We start from the raw sequence: 22,412 nt of genomic DNA, 5'->3' as shown, positions 1-22,412 counted from the left end.
GTAAGTTAATGAAATAAATGCTTAAAGTTACATATCTTGTCTGTGATCATGTCCCTAGTCTGAAACGAAGGTATAACATTTGACACGTTTCCATCATGAAATAAAAATGTGTCGCAGCTAAAGTAGAATTATAGTTGAAGAACACACTGCATGTTTGCCCTTTGTGAATCTGGGAACTATTCGAGGTACATTCTATCACAACTGTCTTCCCATATGCATTTGTTCTTACAACATTTTTGACTCCAGTAAAAAGCCGGGCTCAGAGGACTACTGAGTGACGGATAAACGCCCAGCTACCAATAGGAAGCCAGTTAGAACACACACTACTTAAAAACACTGCAGGTTTCAGACTTCTATCCAAGCAGCTCAAGGAGCACTGGGGCATTAATTGAATCAGCATTTTAGCATTTATTCTTTGTATTTATCAAAACTAAGGAGTTACTTTCCCTTTTATAAATAAGGAAGCATGTCAACATAGTAATTGCTGCCAATAATCTTTTTAAAATCCCCAGAGACTAAACTCTGGAAGAAGGAAAAACCCCATTACTTCATTTTGTAGAATATGGTTCTAATATTAAGAGAATATTAAGAGGCACCATATTATTTTTTTAGTAATGTGTCCCATCTGTGTTCTGAAAGGATCTGGGGTACATACCTATTAAGGCTGACCAGTAAAACAGTGAGGGTCATAAATGGTGGCTTTTATTATTTTATTAGGAATCCAGGGTGTTGGATTATTTGGCAACAAATGTAAGTATTACATTTTTTTATTACAGTGAGTCCACAGTAAAAGAATCCACATTTTACTTTTATATTTTACTCAAATTTGGATTATGTTACAATTTTTAATCTTTTTAAAGAATCCCAAACAAATCTGTAAAATCACAGATGGTTTCTTCTGAAGATTATGAAAAAATTCAAGGTTACACAAATAAGAAAGCACGATAAAATTTTCAAATGTTTAAACCATAAATCCAAAAATACACCTTTATCACCAAATATTGGGAAGCTGTATCTAAGGGCTAACAAACTTGTATCTACCTACCATACATCCTGGGGAAGATTCAAAGTTATGCTGCCTTTGATTTCATCATGGAAACACATATATCCCAAGGTAGCTAAGGTTATATACAAGGTTGTAACGATTCCCATGCCAATATTCAAAGCTTGGGGGAAGCGTTTTGATTCTTTCATCTGATTTTCCAGTGGAAGGACCTAAGAAGAGAATGCAGGTAATACAAGTAATTGAAAACAATCTAGTATTCCATCTTACACATATATGTATATTAATCTTTCTAGAGTTTATATGCACATTTTATTTCCTTTAAAATAATACCTAATTCAATCAGAGAAAGTCCATTATCATATAATCTCTCTGATATGAGGAATTTGAGAGGCAGGGTGGGGGTTGTGGGGTGTAGGGAAAGAAAAAATGAAAAAAGATGGGACTGAGGAGAGAGACAAACCGTAAGAGACTCTTAAGCTCAGGAAACAAACTGAGGGTTGCTGCAGGATGTGGGGGGAGGGCTGGGGTGGCTGGGTGATGGGCACTGGGGAGGGTATGTGCTATGGTGAGTGCTGTGAAATGTGTAAGCCTGATGATTCACAGACCTGTGCCCCTGAAGCAAATAATACATTATGTGTTAATGAAAAAATAAAAATAAAAAATAAGACATAATTACTGAATATTTTTCTTGGTGTTATATATATTTTTACACTACAGACTTTTCAAATCCTTAAAATAAAAACATCTGAAATTAGCTCTTAGCAGGCAAACCTGTCAGATTTTTTTAAAAATAAACTTTTTTGGGGGGGAATAATTTTAGATTTACAGAAAAGTTACAAAGATAAACAAAAAACTCTCATACACCCAACCAGTTTGCCCAATTGTTAACATTTTAAACTACCAAAGTAGGTTTGTTACAACTAAGAACCAACATGGGATCATCACTATTAAACTCCACATTTTATTTGCATTTCATCAGCTTTTCTACAATGTCCTTTTTCTGTTCCAAGGTGCCTTCCAGGATGCCACACTGCATTTTGTTACCATAAACCTCCTTGGTCTTCTCTGATCTTTGATGGTTTCACAATCCTTCCTCATTGTTCATTATCTTGACAGTTTGGAGAGCAGTGGTTAGGTGTTTGGTATGTCTCTCTGGCAGGGTTTGTCCGATGTTGTCTGATGTCTGCACACTGGGGTTGTAGGTTTTAGAACAAGATACCATAAAGGTGAAATGTCCTTCTTACCACACATTCTACCAATATGATTTGTCACTGGTGAAACTAACTTTGATCACTTGGTTTAAGGCTGTGTTTGCCAGGTTTCTCTGCTTATAGAGGTCTTCTCTTCTTTCTCATCATATTCTGTTCACTACAAGCCAAGTCACTGAACACAGCCCGTACGGGAATCCCCCCATATATGTATTTATTTAACCACCTATTTATATTAGTATACATTCACGTATATTTGTTTTATATTGTGGATATGAATCCAAGACACGTATTCATTTTGTTGCTCATGTTGTTCCAGCTTTGGTCATTGAGAATGACATCAGGTTGCTTCCTGTATTGCTTTGCATGCCTCCGTTCTTTCGGTTTTTTGCTTGTTTTCTTTTCAGCATTTCCATACTTTCTATAACTACAAGATACTCCAGACTCATCTTGAATGTCCTTGTTTCAGCCCTAGAATCAGACGTTTCTCCAAAGAACTTGGGTTCTTTTGCTGTAAAGTGGTACTTAGAAGTCAAGATCAGGGTGCTGGGTGTGCCCATAGCTACTGTGTAACTCTCAGCTGATGTGCTAGGAAATACGTGTGTGCACACTATCCCAGCTATACTCATGTCTATAACTGCTTCTACAGCTAGCTACCTGTAGCTACTGTCTGTCAATGCAGTGAGATGAAAAAGTTATTTTTATTATGTGTGGGGGGAAAAAAAAACCTTGAAAGAAAAGAAAGAAAGGCTAATTGAAGAGTTAAGTTTTTCAGGCAAATCTTCAGAGGTTTTGGCCAAATGATTTGACCATACAGTTAAAGATACTAAGAAATAGGAGCAGCAAGAGAAAAACAGTAGCAGCAAGCACACTTACAATGTGTGAGGGGTTCTTCTTTTTTAATTAAGTTAAAATAGTCATATAACATTAGTTTCAGGTGTAAACATAAGAATTTGATATTTATATACACTGCAAAGTGATCACCACAATTAAGTCTAGTTACTATCTATCACCATACAAAATTACAAATTTTTCTTCTGTAATGAGAACTTTAAAGATTTATTCTCTTGGCAATTTTTAAATATGCAATAAAGTATTACTGGCTGAAGTTACCATGAGAAATGGGCAAACCTTTAGTTAGACTCACCAACTAAAAAGGAGACAGGGCTCAAATAAATAAAATCAGAAATGAAAGAGAAGTTACAACCGATACTACAGAAACACGGAGTTTCATAAGAGACTACTGCGGATAATTAGATGCCAAAAAATTGAGGAACTTGGAAGAGATTGACAATTCCTTGAAATATACAATCTTCTAGGACTGAATCATGAAGAAATAGAAAATCAGAACACTAAGATTACTAGTAAGGAGATTAAATCAGTAATTTAAAAAAACTTCTAACAAAAGTCCAGGACCAGGTGACTTCACAAGCAAATTCTACCAAAATTCAAATAATATTTAAATACCTCCTCTTTCCAGATACTTCCAGAAAACCAAAGAGGAGGAACAATTTCAAATTAACTTACGAGGGCAGCATTACCCTGATACCAAAACCAGACAAGGGCACGGAAGAAGAACAAGAAGAAGAAGGAGAAGAACAAGAAGAAGAAGAGGGGCGCCTGGGTGGCTCAGTGGGTTAAAGCTTCTGCCTTTGGCTCAGGTCATGATCTTGGGGGCCTGGGGTCGAGCCCCGCATTGGACTCTCTGCTCAGCAGTGAGCCTGCTTTCCACTCTCTCTCTGCCTGCCTCTCTGCCTACTTGTGATCTCTGTCTGTCAAATAAACAAATAAAATCTTTAAAAGAAGGAGGAGGAGGAGGAGGAGGAGGAAGGAAAGAAGGAAGGAAGGAAGGAAGAAAAGGGAGGGAATTATAAGCAATATTCCTGATGAACATAGGTGCAAAAATCCTCAACAAAATATTAGCAAACCAAATTCAACAATACATTAAAAGGATCATATATCATGATCAAGTGGGATTTATTCTAGGGATGCAAGAATGGGTCCGGATCTACAGATGAATTAACATGATACACCAAATTAACAAAATAAAGTTTAAAAATCGTATGATCATCTCAATAGATGCAGAAAAAAAACACTTAGAAAATTCAGTATCTGTTCATGATAAAAACACTCAAGTGTATATACAGGGAACATTACTCAACAAAACAAAGCCTTTTAAAACAGGCTCATAGCTAGCATTAATTCAACAATTAAAAGTTGAGAGCTTTTCCTCTATGATAAGGAACAAGTCAAGGACGCCCATTCTCACATTTTTATTCAGGTTAAGTGCACCTTTAATTCCAAATGATAACCTTGCAGATACAGTATTCTTGGTTCAAAGTTTTGTTGTGGTTTTTTTTTTTTTTTTCCTTTCAGTACTTTGAATATACCATGCTACTTACTCCCTTCTGATTTTTCTGGTGAAAAATCAGCTAACAGCCTTAAGAGGGTTCCCCTGTATGAAACAAGTTGCTTTTCTCCTGCTGCCTTTAAGATTCCCTCTTTGATTATGTATCTCTGTGTGGATCTCTTTGGGTTCATCTTATCTGGAACTGCCTGTTGAACTGGGTGACTCCTTCCTTCCCCAGGTTAGGTAATTTACCAGCTATTATTTCTTTATTATTTTTTGGCATCTTTTTCCCTCTCCTCCTTCTAGGATCCCTATACTGCAAATGCTATGCTGCCTGGTGTTATCCCAGAGGTACCTTACGCTCTCTAAATTTTTTTTTCTTTCTGCTGCTCTGTTTGAGTGAGCTCCACTGTCCTGTGTTCGAGGTCACTGATCAGTCCTGCTTCATCTGGTCTGCTTCTGAACCCTTCTAGTGTATTTCCAATTCAGTAATTGTTTGTATTCTTCAGCTTTATGACTTCTGTTTGGTACTTACTTTTCTTTTGCTTTTTTTTTTTTTTTAAGATTTTATTTATTTATTTTTCAGCGTGAGCGAGCACATGCAGACAGAATGGCAGGAAGGGACAGAGAGAGAAGCAGGCTCCCTGCTGAGTAAGGAGCCCGATGTGGGACTCGATCCCAGGATGCTGGGATCATGACCTGAGCTGAAGGCGAACATCCATTGTTCTCCCAGGTTTCAGGAGCATCTTTATGGCCATGACTTTGAACTCTTTAACAGGTAGATGACTTATCTCCATCTCACTAAGGTCTTTTTCTGAGGTTTTGTCTTGCTCCTTCATTTGGAACATACTCCTACACCTTGTTTTTCTTAACTCTCTGTGTTTGTTTCTATGTATTAGCTGAAACAGCTGCATCTCCCAGTCTTGAAGGAGTGACCTTGTATAGGAGACAAACTCTATCATTCAACCTTGCCCTAGCTCTTGGTTATCTCTTGGACCTTTGTGATTGTCTAAGTAGCCTAATTTATTCTTGATAAATTTCAGTTGTTGAAGGTGTTCCAAGACCTGCCAGTGTTCCAGTGTAGGGATCTCAGTCAGTACCAAGTTTCAGGATGATGGAAGTCAGATCCTCAGGCAGTAGCTTTTAAAGTATGGAAAGACACAGTCCTATGGGATTTTGTAAATCCTGCTGGCCTCTAGACCAGGAGATCTGGAGGGGTCTGCTGGAAGGACAGTAGCAAAGTCAAGGCTTCAGATATAAGCCCCTTTCTGGGGGGTACCAGCAAGCTGTAGCAAGACCAGAGGGCACAAGATGGTATTTCCCTGTTTATATTCCCTGAGAGCATTTCCACAGCCTCAAGATATGTGACAAACCTAAAGCCTATCCCTCGGGTTAAAGCTTCTGCACCAGCAAATAGGCCTTTTTCACTGGCCGACTTGTGGTGCATTTCAGTCTGCTGTCTGTGTAGTGCCCTCAGTGTGGCAGGCTGCCAAGAATTTCTTTCCCATTGTTCCAAGTCTCATGGGGCCCTGGCACACAAACCCTCCTACACACCAGAGCCAGGTGATCAAGGGGCATCCCCAGTGTGGACTACACTCGCCCACAGCTTTATTTAGTAAGGCAGGGCAAGGACACTGGGGGCAGGGCACGGCCACCAGTGTTAGAAAGGCAGCAGGGAACTGCTGTGTTTGTGAGTGTCCACCTGGACAACCATGAGAGAGGGGGGAACCACCGATACGGTGTTCACCAGTGCCTCCAACCCTGGGGAAAGTCCCAGCTTGTCCCTGCCCCTCCAGCAGATGCTTTTAGACCAGCAAATGAATCCCCTTCACATAGAGTCTAGGTTCCTTTCAAACTGCAGCTTTCATGCCAGTTTCTGAGTCCATATACAAGCCCTTCAGAAGGAGTTTCTCAGATCCCAACAGCCCTTTGGATCCTTTGAATGTAAGCCTAGTTGGGGGCTTATCTCTCGAGGGCAGGTTTGAAGGGCTGGGATGCCTGATGTGGGGGCACAAACCCCTTGCTCAGGGAAAAGCTCCAGGCCTATAAGATCCCTCCCTGTATTGGGTCGCTGCAGCAGGGGCAGAGTTTCTGGTGAGAACATATCTCTGTCTCCCCCATCCAGATGGTGCCTCCTCCATCCGTCTTGAGGTGGACCTTTTACTCCTTTGCTGTGGAGCAGCTATTCAGCTAGTTTCCAGGTCCTTCTCAGAGGCCATTATTCCACATGTAGTTTTAGTTGTAGTGTGTCCATGGGAGAAAGGGAGTTCAGGCTCTTCCCTTCTTGCCATCCTAGACCACCCCCTGCCAGGGATTTTTCCAGATGCTTTGCAGGCAGCACTTCATGTAATCCTCACAATAGCCCTATACCACAATAACTCCAGTAGCAGCTCTACTTCTTAGGTAAGTCAGATCCATATGGAAATATTAACTAGTTAATATTAAGGAGAGAGAACCATCTGGATGTTCTGGAGATAATCCAGACCTAAAATAAGGGACTATGGTTAAGAATGGTGCCAGCGCAGCTACAAAAGGAGGAAAGGAAGGAAATTCACATTCATGTAGGCTCCCTCTGGAACTAGCAGCACTGTGGGTGTTTTAAATGTAATTTCATTTATGGGAAACTATGAAAGAAAAATAAACATGCCTTGATTACCAATGGAATGGGGGGAAACAGGGACAAAGTGAAATGAAACATTCCAATGTTTCAAGCTTGAGTGACTGAAAGTAAAACTAAGAGAAATAGGGAAATGAGAAAGTGAAGCTAGCTTTGGATTAAGAAAGTCTATGTCAGCTTCAGAGCTGTCGAACTTGAGATGTTAAAGGACAACTTAACTAGGTACGTCCAATAGTTAACTAGAACTTGCTGGTTAAAGATGGAAACGAAAATCTGCAGTTATGTCTTTAACCGTCATAAATAGAACTGTAAGAATTCGTGAGAATTCTCTAAAGAAGAATTAAGAGAGAGCAAGGACCCAAGTAAAATGGTATAAAACTGTCTTCTAGGTCGTATTTCATCTGTGGTTCATATAGGTATGTGTAAGTGTTTTCCCTCCCGTACTAAACCATTAGACATAGAGAGAGCAGAAAGTGATATTTTATTTTCCCCAAATGTACACATTCCAGGCTTTAAATAAACTGGAAGCATCTTAAATGGAAATACTTAATATCTGAGGATCCTCAGGGTGCTTGTATTTCTTGGTAGTAGCTTTATAATAACATCATTTCTCAAAACAAACATGATATGTATAAATCTAAAGGGAGAATTTATATTTGATTCTTCTATGTAATGGCAACTTTGTAACAATTTCAATTCCCTTAAAATCATCTAGTCTATAAAATGTGATGCTTGGGCTCTTTCTGAATAATTTGGTCTTGGCAGACGAGATAGAAGACAGATAAAACAAAATTGGCCATGAGTTGAATTTTGAAGCTGGGTGATGCTGACAAGAAAGTTCATCTACTATTCTCTATTTTGTCTTAGGCTTGAAATTTTCCATAATAAAGTGTTAAAAATCTAAACTATAATTCAAATATAAACTACCAAACTACAAAACAAAAAAGAAAAAATGCATTTTTTAATGTAGTTTGACTACATAAATCTTTGTGTTGCCTTAAAAATAATAATAAAGAGTAAATCCTTACCACTCCTATGCCTTCAAAAGCAAACACAGCAGTACCAAAAAAGAGTGGGTATTTTTTCCAACCAGCCACTATTGGAAGGTTGTGGGGACTTGGCATATTCTAGAGAAAGAAAAACAAAATAAGAGAAGTTAACATCTTTACTTATTTTAAAGAATTTAAAATAAAGAGCAAAATCATATACTTCTGAGTTTTACAACAGCAAATGTATGTTATAAAAGTGAGTAATTCTTTCAATAAACACTTTAAGCATCCTATGTTAAATGTAGCCAAGCTGTTAGGACTTCACTGCCAAAAGCCATTGTTTCCCTCATGCCCACACATTCCATCTGGGCTAAACGCTTCTGATTACCTGCTGCTACCTTCAAGTCCCGGGCTCTTCACTCCATGTATGGCTCCTGGCATGACAGGAAATACACAAGCATCCTCAGTCTGAACTGAGAGCCACGGTGTCAAACCCCACTCACGGTGTCCAATGAAATCCATTTTCTACTTTGTTTCCATTGCTCTTTCAGTCTCCAAGGTACCTGCTCCTAACTTTGGCTTTTTTACATCATAACTCTGCTGCTTCCTAGAACAGGTCTCCTCCTGGTCTCTGTGTCTTAAACTTTACCTTGACAGTTCTCATTACCCTCATTATTTGTACATATTCCTTGACTTTGGCTTTGATTACTTGGTCTTGACGCATAGCCTCGTTCCAACTTTCACTATCTGGAAACTCACAAATGCACATCTTGTTCAAGAGCTCTGGTTCCACAATGGCTCTATTTTCCAGCTACACCTAGACTGGTTCTCACTCTGCCCTACCTAACTGGAAGTGGGAATCAAGGCAAAGGGAACAGGATGTAAAAAGAAAGTGAAGTGTGAAAGCACTTGGATAATCTGGGAAATAAAGAGGTCTAGAACATCTGAAGCACAGGGAGACATGTTTGCTATAGTGATGATACATGATGGAAAACACAAGCTATGGTCAAAGTGAAAAGGGTAGTAAGTGTCTGAGTCATTTGATAACATCAACAGTTACTCAAGGCTCACACTGTTCCCTCTACCTAAGGAGCCTCCTTTTCTGCTCCGCTAACTCTTACAAGCTCAGCTAAGGATTCATGAACTACGGAAAGCCTTCTGAGACCTTCCGGCCTGTCCCCTTCCACTCTTATGTACAGTAAGAAAATGTCAACAGATTTTGGAATTTGGTGGGGGAGGCAGGTATGAAACAGAGTTTGTAATAAACTGCCAGTGGAGGTTTTAGAACAACTGCAGCAATAATATACAAAATGGGTTAGATGAGAAAAGAAGAGAACAGGAATGCTTGACCTTTTCTGAGTCACTGGCCCCTTTTGAGAAATGAAAGCTATACAGTGCTCAGTAGAAGAATGCATATATACATAAACATTAGATCTTGCAAATATTTTGACTGCATCTGCAGATCCCCTGAATCCCATCAATCAAAAAAAAATTTTTTTTGGGCGCCTGGGTGGCTCAGTGGGTTAAGCCGCTGCCTTCGGCTCAGGTCATGATTTCAGGGTCCTGGGATCGAGTCCCGCATCGAGTCCCTGCTGAGCAGAGAGCCCGTTTCCTCCTCTCTCTCTCTCTCTGCCTGCCTCTCTGCCTACTTGTGATCTCTCTCTGTCAAATAAATAAATAAAATCTTTAAAAAAAAAAAATTTTTTTTTAAGGAATACTTCTTTTATGGTTGGGCTCCCCAGACAACGGACAATGAAATCAACCGAGGTCTTCTGATAAAGAAGTTACAGACTAGGGCAATGGCAGTGAACGAACTAGGGCAGTGGCAGTGAACTGAGATGGTAGCAGCAAATAAAGGAAAATTAAAAAATAAAATAAATAGGAAAATAAAAGCAAATAAAAGAAAATTTAAAAATTACATCTATACTCCATCTGGAAGCTGGTTCAAATCTTAAAAGAGTAAACAAAACAGTACTGAGGTCTTTGTTTCATGTTGCACTGTGTATTGAGGCATGATCTTAAATCTCACAGCTTCCTAGGGTGGGTATTACTCTTTTCTGCAGCAGAGTCATAAAGCCCAGAAGCATATTTACCAAAATCTAAAACCAGACCTGAACACTAAGCCTGTGCTCTATGGCACACACCTTTCAAGCTGATCAGTATCCCCCAACCAGAGACCAAAGTTGACTCAAAGTTGATCTCCGGTATGCCACATAACGAGGCAGGGGTCTTTACGAACCACTGCTTTCACCTCCAAAGTAAACAAAGAATTTACTTATTAAGAAACACATATGACAGTTAAAAACATATTATACTTACCCTAACGACATACTGATAAATTATCACAAGGCTGACAGCCATGGAAATGTTGGCAAGGAATGAAAGCACAAACAGATTCTTTAGCTCACGAATGAAGACCAAAAGAATTATGAATGGTAGAAAGCAAAGCATATATATCCTTAGGTCAATACTTCTTCTCTCGCAAGGGTTTGAAGAATTGGTACTGTTCAAAAGAAATACTTTACTCTCCAGGAATCCTTCATGAACCTATACAGCATTACCAGGAGAATAAGAAAGAGGGGGGGAAATTCCATCAACTTATAAATAAAAAAAAATAAAGAAAATTATTATCTATACACTCTATGTTAAATTCCTTTATGATTAGTCAAATATTACCTTTTTCAAGATAGTCTAGCTTCTTAGAAATATATATTTATCAAGCTTAAGGATAATTAAATAGGATAATCTTCTTTGCAAAATAACTTCTTTTATCATACTGTAAAAAGAAGGTTCACTAGAAAATGATGAGGATGAATTTACTAATTTATTTTGAAGCTTTGTACTCATGATCCCTGCAAAGGTTCAATTTGTTTTTGAGATAATCAAAAGTGGATGCATACTTGTTAAGAATGACCATATCCTGGGGCACCTGGGTAGCTCAGTGAGTTAAAGCCTCTACCTTAGGCTCAGGTCATGATCCCAGGGTCCTGGGATCGAGCCCCGCATTGGGCTCTCTGCTCAGCGGGGAGCCTGCTTCCTCCTCTCTCTCTGCCTGCCTCTCTGCCTACTTGTGATCTGTCAAATAAATAAATAAAAATCTTTAAAAAAAAAAAAAAAAAAAAAGAATGACTATATCCTACTACAACTTATTTTCTTCAGAGGAGGAAGCAAGCTCTAAGTTCCTCTAGGAAATGTACAGTTGTCAAGATAAAATTTAGAAATCATAGTCTAACTTTAAAACTGTTTTATAAAACAACTGTTTATAAATTATCATCACTATCAATAAATACTTAATAAGAATCCACTAAATTCATTGATGGCCATGGGTTAGATGTAGGCAAATTTCTGCTAGAGCAATACACTTCAATAAATCAGTTTTACCTTAAAATTTATTCACCCATTTCTATAAACCAACATTTAGTGTTCAAGAGAGATATAATAACTTATAGTTTATTATATTAAAAATGGTCTCTTATCCAATTAATTCTGTGATCCAATTTACTAAACTAGAAATGAAATTATAAAGGATTTTAAAAACATTCTTAAAAACTCACAGCAGAGGCAGATAATATTGTAATTTAAATACTAGTGAAAATCTACTTGCCCCCAAACACTGCACCCCCTCCCCACTGAACACATGAACGTGATCAAGTCTCCAGATACATCAATTTTTAAGAACCACAGCCTACAGTAATAACAGGAAGCAGTTTTTGAGGACTGAACTAACGTGGTACACAACATCTCATCTCATCCTCAAAACAACTCTCTCTGAGGTGGGTGTTAAGAAAACAGGTTTAAGGAGGGTTAAAAAAGCTTACGTAGTATCAAGTCAGTAAGTGGTAGTTCTAGGATTCCAGCCCAGGCATGAGACTAGAATTCAGCTTGTGACAACTGCATGCTTTAACTGGACTAGATACCCCCCATTGCAGAGGGGGCCCTGCCCAAGGAGCCGCCTGGCCTCTACTCTGACATCCCTCTCTCTAAATATACTAAGTATTAAGAGGCCTGCAGGTCAGAAGTTTAGAACAAAAATTATAGTATGACTAACAATTCAAGTGTTTATTTTAATTTTATATTTACAACTTATGAAAAGCAATGTTTAGTGTATACATCATCTTAAACTGCAGGGACTATATTTACGAGTTTAAATTAGATAGGCAACTTGTAACTCACACAGTGCTAACAAACTCTCAGGTTACATAAGAAACCACTTAAGAAACTGCACACCTCATATTTATCTTGTGACTGGTCATCACAACTTTCTATTTTATATTTTACAATTTGAAATAAAAGACTGGTAATTCACGTTACTTGGTTTTAAGATTATAAATTTTTTGTTGACTCAATTTTCCCAATTGCAAATTTATTTATAGCCAAATGCTTCTGTATCTAAGAAGTACTGCCCATAATCAGATTAGATAATGATCAAAATTAAGCTCTAACAAGGATACCTGGCAAGAGAAAATCAGTTACATAACCAATTTTAAAAAGGGTAGTTTGAATGGTGAGATGGTTGAGAATATGAAATTAATTCTATCACAAATATCTCATAATAATTTAGTATTCTTTGGCAGAAAGATGGTTATAAAAATTGTCAGGATTAAAAAATAAAATAAAGTGTAGATACATACCCAGAGCAAGATTCAGGTAAACATTTGAGTCCTTTGGTGCCCTCTAGAGACAGATACTGGCTATCTAATAGGACTTCCTATGATCTCACATGTTTACCAAAATGCAAAACACTGAAATAAATATTATAAAATAAAATTACTAAATTCAGTTGTTTCCATTTAAAGCTTAAATTTACTAACATCTACTACTTATGAGTTTTCAATGATTCAGTAATCTAATGGTTAGAATTCCAAAAGTAGATTATGTTCTTCAGCAAAGCGAAAATAAATGCAGAACTAAAGACCCTGTATTTCTAAACTACTTCACATTTTGCAAAGGCTTTCACAAACCTTTTGTCAGCTGAGCCTCATGGTAAGTTTAGGAGGAACAATGGGATATTTTGTTGCTATTCCCATTTTACAAGTAAGGAAACTAAGGCTTGACCAAGGATAAGGGGATCTTGACCCATGTGTGACTTAAAACTGAGAGAGTAGGGATCTGAATTTGGACCTTCTGTCTCTGAAGTCCATGGTCTTAGGTTAACATTATGTATTTTTTCTGTTAGTGTAATATCCTTTCCCCACTCTTCATGCCCATATATACTATTTTTACCCTTCTGAAATTTTCTAGAGTATCTTAGAGTAAGAACAGAAAGGAGCTACCCACATGGGCTAGAATCCTGGAGGCACTACCCATCCTTCCCCCTCCCTCCCCTCAATGCTCATAATGACTTAATGGGACTAAAAACAGCCCTGCGGCAGTTACAGAGCAGGAGGTTCCCTGTATGTACTCCCATTTCCCTGTATGGCAACTAAACCCCCACTTCTCTGATTTGATAAAATATTGCATCTTTGATTTTATGTGGATTAATGCAGTAATAAACTTAAGAGTTTTAAACTGTAAGAGTAGTAGTCGGTAAGGTGGAACCACCAGCGTGTCTACTGCTGGAGACTGCTGTCAGATGCGGGCTTCTCTGAAGCCGCTGTCTCAGGGACCATCTGTCCGCTCTGCTAAGGCGAGGGGTTCACTATTGCTTTCAAAACCTCTCTCAAGTCTGAGCATCTTTTTCCATGTTGCTTTTTATGCCTCAAAAGGACTTTTGTCCTTCTATCTACAGCAGGCAATTTCCTTCCTCCTAGAAAGTCACTTTTTCTACCTGGTCTGCTTAGAATATGTGCAAATGACTTACATCCTTCCAGTCAACTTTGGAAGCAACTGATTCTATTCTGCAGGAAAACGTCACCAGCCCTAAGCTTACAGACATCTATTCATGTCATACTGTCAGACATGATCCTGTCCAGTGATGGGTGGCAGCTGGGTCACAGACCTAGGTCTCAGCTTGAGTCACACGACTTAGGGCACACTGCCCATGCTCTGTGAGAGTCAATTTATGCATTCAAAAAACGAGCGTTGTACATTACAGAGTAGTTGTAAAGACTAAATGAAAAAATGTCATACTTTATTAACATAAAATTATAAGGCATTATTAGCATTATCCATAAATTCAAATCAAGCTTTTTGGAAGCTCTCTTGAGAAATATTAGAAAAGACACATTATTGCCAAGTTGCACAATCCTAAAAAGAGATCATTTCCCTTGTATTCCACATAAATGACTGGTAAAATGATGTGTCTTATCAGTTCTTAATACCAGATAGCCTCTTGACTGAGTTAATAGTCCAAAGAATAAGCAACTTGTGGAATTAAACACTTGTAAATCAAAAGCACATCAACTATAACAAGCAATGCTAATGAAAGCATTGACTCTCTTATTTATAAAGAAAGGCTGACTCAATGAGCCTTTCCAATATTAAAAATCTAAGCTAGAGGCTTTAGCAAATTATGTCCCATACACCAAATCCAGTCTGCCACCTAATTTTGTAAATATGATTTTATTGGAATATTACAGTTTATATTTGTTTATATATTATTGTCTATGGCTAAGCTGAGAAGACCATATGGCCTGTGAAACTGAAAATAATTACTATCTGGCCCTTTCCAGAAAAAGTGTGCCATCCCTGCTCTAACTACAAAATGAAGCATATTTTATACTTGAAAAAGTAAGCCAAATATATACTTATACTGCTACATACAGACTCTTTAGAAAACATATTTACATCATCATTTTGCATTAAAATGCCTACAAGTTCTACATACTACTATGTAAGATGTCTACTACTGCAAAATGCACGCGTGGACAGTTAATGAACGTTATTGATGAAAATAATGATTAAAGAAGAACAGGGCATAATGTACTAGTTACAAGCTAGAGCGCATAAGGAAATGTGTTTCGGCATTGTTTGGATAGAGGAGCTTTTTTTATTTCAGTGCTTTGCATGTTTGTTCAAATTGACAGTCAGTCTCTACCAAGACTGCAAACCACTTTCTTGTAAAGCAAATCCTTAAAGTATGGAGACAATTTCAGAACACTGCACATTTTTGGATGTAGTATCTTTCCAGATAATAGCAGTAACTACTAGATTTTAGTAATACCCACTTTTTACTTTACTTTTTAGGTTACTGGCTAAAGCCTTATATATTTATTTATGAAAAAGCAATATGCTCCCCAATATGCTCCCCAAACATCTGTGTTTCTGCTAAATTTCAGGTATCTAAGAGTCAGTTAAATTATGTCCAGTTCAGATCTAACAGAACAAACACTACTGATACATAATGGCAAGAAAAGTAAAATCAACAACAGTAGTAGAAAATCCAGCTTACAAAAAAGGAGACTAAAGGAAATTTTATAAAGGAACACGGCTTATGAAAGGAACACATTTCCGTGTTCAACCAGGGCTTACTCAGAGGAGATCTGATGCCATAACTATAGAAGTGGGAGAAACTGATATCAATAGCTGGAGGAAAATACTTACTTGTTTTACATTTTCAGCTAAGAAGACAATATAAACACTACAGAATCCCAGCTGTGTTATCACCAGAAAAAAGTCAACCACACTCCTGAAAAGAGATACCCACAAATAAGATCACTAAGAGCTGCTGATACATCAATATATTTTTTCTTTTTAAACTATTTTAAAACATTTTGTCACGGCTTACATTCTTTTCACTTCCTTCAAATAAGAAATAAACAAAATATGTATTTTCTACAAACGGCACACATTTATAATCAGTAGGTCACTAGAATTATTATTTAGCAAAAAGATGTTCCATTAAGTTAAAAGGTGAAAATTTCCCTATCATTTATTTCTGAAATTCAACAGTCTGAGTATCTGCTTATAAAACAATACTTAGAAAACATTTCATCTTTTAGATTAGGCCCGTCTCTCCTGCTTCTCAAGAACTTTTCCTGATTAACCCAGGGTACTTCCCAGCCCTCCCGGCTGCATATCATTTGCAAGTATGATGAGTGAGCAAGATCTCCATTATCCAAATCACCAATAAGAACACGGAATGGGAAAGGACTGGGGGCATGGCCCTGAATCATAAGACCAAAGACCCTTCCAGTAGCTTAGCTCTGTTCTTATTGTTTAATGAGATAATTAAGAAAATTCTAGCTACATGAAATAGTGCACAATAGTGGAAAGGGAATGTCACCAGTCAAATTAGCATAGTTTGGGAATGGGAGTTCTAAATCTGCATACCTGGTAATAATACGCAGCCCACATTTCTCTATTTTGTTTGGAGAACGATGAGTGGTCACAACAGCATGCACCTACTAATTCATTACAGCTTTTATCTGACCACGGATGTTAAGGTGTCAAACAACCTGGTCCACAGATCTATACACCTTCCTTCTCTCATCTGAAACCGGAAGGGCCCTTGCCTATCTTCACTCTTGTCATAACTACAGCTCTCATAGTTCTTTGGGGATCTCCCTTGTAAATAATCTTGGTACCCTATAACAAATTCAAGTCTCTTTTCTCTGATGAGCTCCATTTAAGTATTCCCTTAAGATCTTTTCATCCACCTTGGATTTTAGTATCCTACTAACAATCATTCCAGCCACATCTACTTGGAAAGTCATTCTTCTTGATAGAAAAAAAGGACAAAGCTGTGTCTACTCTGGGGCAGAAGGAGGAAGAAGATAGGGTTCTGGGGCAAATCCTAGAGCATTAGGCCATTTTGTTCTTCTTCTACTTGGCATATCAAGAACTCTGAGCAGTTCATAAACAAATCTCACTTCCTACAAATCTCCAGAAAGGCCATATTGAACCATAAAGTCTCCTAGCACTGTTTTTTTTCCCCCTGCTCTTAATTTCCCTTACACGTATCATTGGTACTACAGTGAGCATTTTGTTGATTACCCATGCTTATTTTTCCAGTCCTGTATTCATCTGGCTTTGATCAGTCATGTATACCAATGATAAAGTTACATTTAAACAATGACAGTAAAATTAAGATTATGCTAAAATACACACTTCAAATATCCCATAAGCATATAGCTAAATACCACAATTTAATCTAAAATAATGAAACTGCAACATTTTTCTTGCTTTTGCTCCTTTCCTTAAAAACATATTTGCACGATTATGTCATAGGTTAGCCAGATGCTTTATAAATGTCATTTTATTTAAAATACTATAGTAATCCTGGGAAGTAAGTATCACCATAAAGTCATCTGATGGTGAGAAAACTAAAACAAAATGACAAATCATTTGATTCAGGTCATAAAATTGAAAAATGGTAGAGTTGAGATTTGAACCCAAGTCTGTGTAACTCTAAAGATTATATTTATTCCCCCAGCTTTATCATACTTCTATTCATGTATCTTGCCAAATTAAAATAGTTAAAAAATGATGTGATTTCTGTAAGCAGATATTAACAACATACAAGTGCTTACCGTCCCCATGCTGCTTGCTTCTGAAGACAGCTCCAAGGACTTACTTCCATAGCAAAACTCACAGTGTCACTATAACCTAATGTTGACTTTTTGAACCTGTAATTTAAGGACACATGTGCATATGAAAAAGGAAAATTTGAAGTTGGCCTATAAATCCAACCCTTGAAAAGAACATCAAATAAATAGGAATTAATAAATGCAAGGCCATGCACTGACACAGGAGTTTTCAAAATTTTAAGAACTGCATACTCAAAGATACGTATCATGAAATTTTAAATGTTATTTTTACCAATATATTAGTTTTTATCTACTGTTAAAGTTTACATATTTGTAGAAGTGATATAATGTAATATTTGTGCTTCACTGACTTAAATATGTAAGTATTTCAATTACAAAAAGCTTCAACTACATTATTCACTGCCTGATTATTTATTCTTAGAAGGGCATTATTTTATACATCAGCACAGGGCTTTACAATTTATTTACATATAAACTATCTTACCTAATACTCAGCCCATGAGATAGGCATTATTTCCCCTTGTTCTATTCCCCACTTTTTTTTCAGGTATCATTGTTATTTAAAGATCGTAAATGACTTGCCCAAAGTTATAATAACATTTAACAACAATAACAAAAAGACTTACGATTAGAGTATTAGTTTACTAGAATAGGCAATATTTAGTTTTTAAATAGTCCATTGTGCAAGTAGAAACATTTCATGATACAAAAACAAAGAAAAAAGAATATAATTTTACTGACTATTTGCCAATCCACAGGTCAGCAAAGAACACCAAGGCACCATACCCTAAAATGAATTTCTACCAAACAGAAGACCATCACTCTATAACTGAAAGTAGTGCTGAGGCCTCCATGTCGATCCGGATTTTTTTTAATTTACATGGAAAGAAACCATGCCATTTCACTGAACAGGGCTGTATTCTAAAAGAAGTGAATATATTCTGACCAGATTTCAATCACAGGAAATACTATCTTTTTCCATATTCATTATTTTAGACTTGACTACTACCAGATTAGAGGAAATATGATTGTTAGTTGCAAAGCACAGTTAAGACTAGCTGATGCTTTAAATAAATACATTGCTTTAAAGGAAACAGAGCACACTTAACAAATCCTCATTTACCTCTGACACAGAAAGTGACTGCAGCGTACCAAAATGTGCATGCAGTGAACCGAAATAATTCCTATAAATACAAGGCTGATTGGTCCAAGCTGTGGGGGGAAAAAATGTATAGGATTAAATATTTAAGTTTAACAAAAATTAAGCTTACTATGAATGAGACAACGAACTACTCATCTGTGTGATTCAATTTTGCTGGACAAAATGATTAGTCATTTGCATACAGGAAAATTCATGAACTTGATACTGAACGAATTTCAGTAATACTTAAGACAAGTGCGTATGACTCCATCTCCACGGCTTGCTAAGCCGACCCTATCAGCACAGACTACAGGCGCGCAGTAAGGTAGGATAGACCTCACCTCCAGTAACATCCGATGGTAAGCCTATGACCATCAGTGTCCCATAGTGATAGTTAAATGTGACCATGAATCATTATCTGAATGCCTAAAAACTGCTGTACCCATCTGGGGCTGAGCTTGTTGAGCACTTGCTATGTGTGAAGATTATTTTTAAAAGTGGTACATAAAAAATTTCAAGTATTTGTTTACTAATATTGAAGTAATGCCTGGATTATTGCAACCCAGACAAAATACTGTCAGAATTTATTTTTGTAATCAGAAATAGTTTAAGTTTCTCTAAATTAGGGTGGGCAAGTCAAATGCAGAGAGAAAGGATAGTTAAAACTGTTCTTAGCAAACTGGTAAGGTTTTAGACCTCTAATAAAAGGTTAAGTAGGGACACCTGGGTGGCTCAGTCAGTTAGGCCTCTGCCTTCAATTCAGGTCATGATCTCATGACCTGAGATGACCCATGACTCTGGATCCTGGGATCCAGCCCCACGTCGGGCTCCCTGCTCAGCAGAGCCCGCATTTCCCTCTCTTCTGCCTCTCCCTCCACTCATGCTCTTTCTCTTGCTCCCTCTCAAATAAAATCTTAAAAAAAATTAAAAAGACTAAATATAATTTCATTAGTTGATAAGGCAATTCTCCCTAAGATTCTCTGCAATGACAATAACTATTTCTAACAACACTTTGCACATCTGTTTTCAAACAATATTGTTATCCCTTTTCTTTACTAATATTCTTTAAAATCTGAAAACCACATATTTTATTCTGAATCCAAAAAACCATAAAATTTCATCAACTCAAATAATCTACTCTATAAATACATTTGTTGATATGAGTACATGGCTTACGTCCCCAGAAATCTAAAAAAGTAATAAGATAAAACCATACTTGGAAAAATCAAATACTATTTTAGGCTTTCTGCCAAACACTATGAAGTATTTGAAAGTTAAGTGATTAAACAAAAAGTTAAGTAGTTAAACAGAAATGAAAAGAGTAATTAATTCTCATTTTTGCTGAATATTACTATCACTGTTTACACAATCTTATCAGTACAATCTCATTGTTACCTGGTCAGGTCATATGTGACTAGGCCAGCGGTTAGCTTGTCATTTTTGCTGTAATTAAGAGAGATAACTGTAAGTTAGATAGAGTTCACAAAGATAATTCTTACCACTATGCCTGCATTTTTTATTGCCAGTGGAAGCCCTAACAGGCCCGTTCCAATATTTCCTTTAAGCAGATGCATAAGAGTTTGCACAAATCTGAAAAGTAAACATTGTTAAGATTTTAGGAAAAAAGCTAATAAAATCACATGATCACAGTTTTAGCATTAGAAAGGAACTGAAAATCAATCTCGGCAAGGAATCAAGTAACATTTCTACTCAACCAGAAGTTGAACAGGCCAGAGGTCGCATGGGCTCTTGTGCTACCTCTGCCATTCAAAAAAGGAGACACAGAGGGCTATTATGGAGAGTAAATGAGATATTTAAGTGATACTATTTTTGTACATACTAAAGAAATACATAAAAGGTAATTTTCTCATAAGATGCCTGGCTGCTATGACATTCAGAATAATGCTGAAGATTATATATGGCTAGGCTATTAAAACAGAGCAATTTATTGACACTTTGTCTATGAAACATAGTACTAAACACATTTGATCTATGATTATCAACCTAACAGCAAGTTAACTAAAAGAAAAAGCACACAAGTCTTAAGACTATGTGTATCACCAGGTAAGATAAATACTGATTACCATTTAGACATCATGTACTCCCTAAGGAATTCTACCTAAGTTTCCAAGAGGCATCTGAAGAAAGTCTCTTAACCAAGAAAAGTAAGTTCAACTAGGAAGAATAGTGCAAATCTTAAACGGATTGAAATAAACATGCCTGCCTAAATTTTTTTCACTTTATACTATTTTGATCAACTAAAATCTAACTTTGCTTAACTGTCAGAGTAAGAACTTACTCAAATCTATTAATGATGACAAAATAACAAAAAAACAGTTCTACAAGGTTCCACTGCCTTCCCACCACCATGACTTTGTTTTATACCATTCACTCAGCATGAAGAAGTATTTACTACCTCCCACTGTCTAACTCTTAACCATTTTGAAGCCACAGCTCATAAAATTTCTATTTCTTTCAATCAGATCTCCCTTCTTGCAAGATCCAAAGCATGGGACCATCACTGCAGCAATTTCCATGTGCTGCTCTGTCTTTTAGATGCATTTCTTCGTTCCCAAATGGACTACAAATACCTTGAGGGTAGGGACAATATCTTACTCATCTGTGTGCCTTGTGTAGTACCTGGGCTTTACCTACAGAAGGTTAAAATATACTAAATGAAAAGGAGACATTTAACCCCGTAACACTTACGAAATACCCTCCTGGTCATCAAGCTGGTAGTGCTTCTGAACAGGAAGGAGCTCTTGTTCCTGATCTTCATCTGATGTCCCATCAAAATTCTGCTCATTTATTAAGGGCCTCATTACATCCATATCTTCAAAAAGAAAAACAAAGTACTTCATTATGATTTTTAACACTGAGTTAAAGCGGGTATAAATGCATTTTTTTAAAAGAAGGGCCTACCACTGGTACTAGTTAAGTCACTTAATTTTTCCAGTCTAAGTTAATTCCCATTAATGCTTTGAGTTTTAGTGTATTTAAAAAATGAGACTCATTAAAAAAAAACAAAAACAAAAACAAAAAAACAAAAAAAATGAGACTCATTTGCTGATTATTTTGTTTGGACAAAGAAGGGCAAAGCTTAAGTATTCAATGCAAATCTTCTTCTGCTTTGTCAACATGAGGTTTTAAGCAAATGATCAGAGTTATGAGATTAAAAAATGTGAATAATCAGGGCACCCGGGTGGCTCAGCTGTTAAGCATCTGTCTTTGGTGGGTGTCATGATCCCAGGACCCTGAGATCAAGGCCCTCATCAGCCTCCTTGCTCAGTGAGGAGCCTGCTTCTCCCTCTCCCTCTGCCAGTCACTCTCCCTGCTTGTGCCCTCTATCTCTCTTTCAAATAAATCAATATGATCTTTTTTAAAAATCTGAATAATCAAATGAATTTTTAGCTCTTTTAGTTTCAATCATATTGTATACATACATAGTAATCATGTTTTTAAATACTTTAAGAAAATTACAGTGAGGATGAGGGGAGGGGCAGAGAGAGAGGGAAAGAGAGAATCTTAAGCAGGCTCCATAGGAGCCCAACATGGGACTTGAGCTCACAACCCTGAGATCATGACATGAGCTGAAATCAAGAGTCAGATGCTTAACCAACCAAGCCATCCAGGAACCCCCACGCCCCCGCCAAAATGTATTCTCATTTTTAGC

The 22,412-nt window shown here is 37.2% G+C and overlaps 1 protein-coding gene across 2 annotated transcripts in view; it reads right to left on the bottom strand.

The window, feature by feature from the left end:
* Positions 1–22,412, bottom strand: part of SLC36A4 (solute carrier family 36 member 4) — a 54,773-nt gene that overhangs the window by 15,931 nt on the left and 16,430 nt on the right. The window contains exons 2-9 of one of the 2 annotated variants that reach the window (XM_032357682.1): positions 21,449–21,572; positions 20,239–20,329; positions 18,722–18,810; positions 17,581–17,676; positions 15,653–15,737; positions 10,490–10,717; positions 8,210–8,308; positions 1,046–1,215 (exon numbers count right to left, since the gene is read on the bottom strand). In XM_032357682.1, the coding sequence (XP_032213573.1) occupies positions 1,046–1,215; positions 8,210–8,308; positions 10,490–10,717; positions 15,653–15,737; positions 17,581–17,676; positions 18,722–18,810; positions 20,239–20,329; positions 21,449–21,572 (982 nt within the window). Of the gene's footprint in view, positions 1–1,045; positions 1,216–8,209; positions 8,309–10,489; positions 10,718–15,652; positions 15,738–17,580; positions 17,677–18,721; positions 18,811–20,134; positions 20,183–20,238; positions 20,330–21,448; positions 21,573–22,412 lie in introns of those variants that run through there. The other variant, XM_032357683.1, reaches the window with a different exon arrangement.

This window comes from Mustela erminea, chromosome 9 (genome assembly GCF_009829155.1).
Source record: "Mustela erminea isolate mMusErm1 chromosome 9, mMusErm1.Pri, whole genome shotgun sequence".
In the NCBI taxonomy this organism is placed as follows: Eukaryota; Metazoa; Chordata; class Mammalia; order Carnivora; family Mustelidae; genus Mustela; species Mustela erminea.
This window is presented reverse-complemented; position numbering and strand designations above follow the sequence as displayed.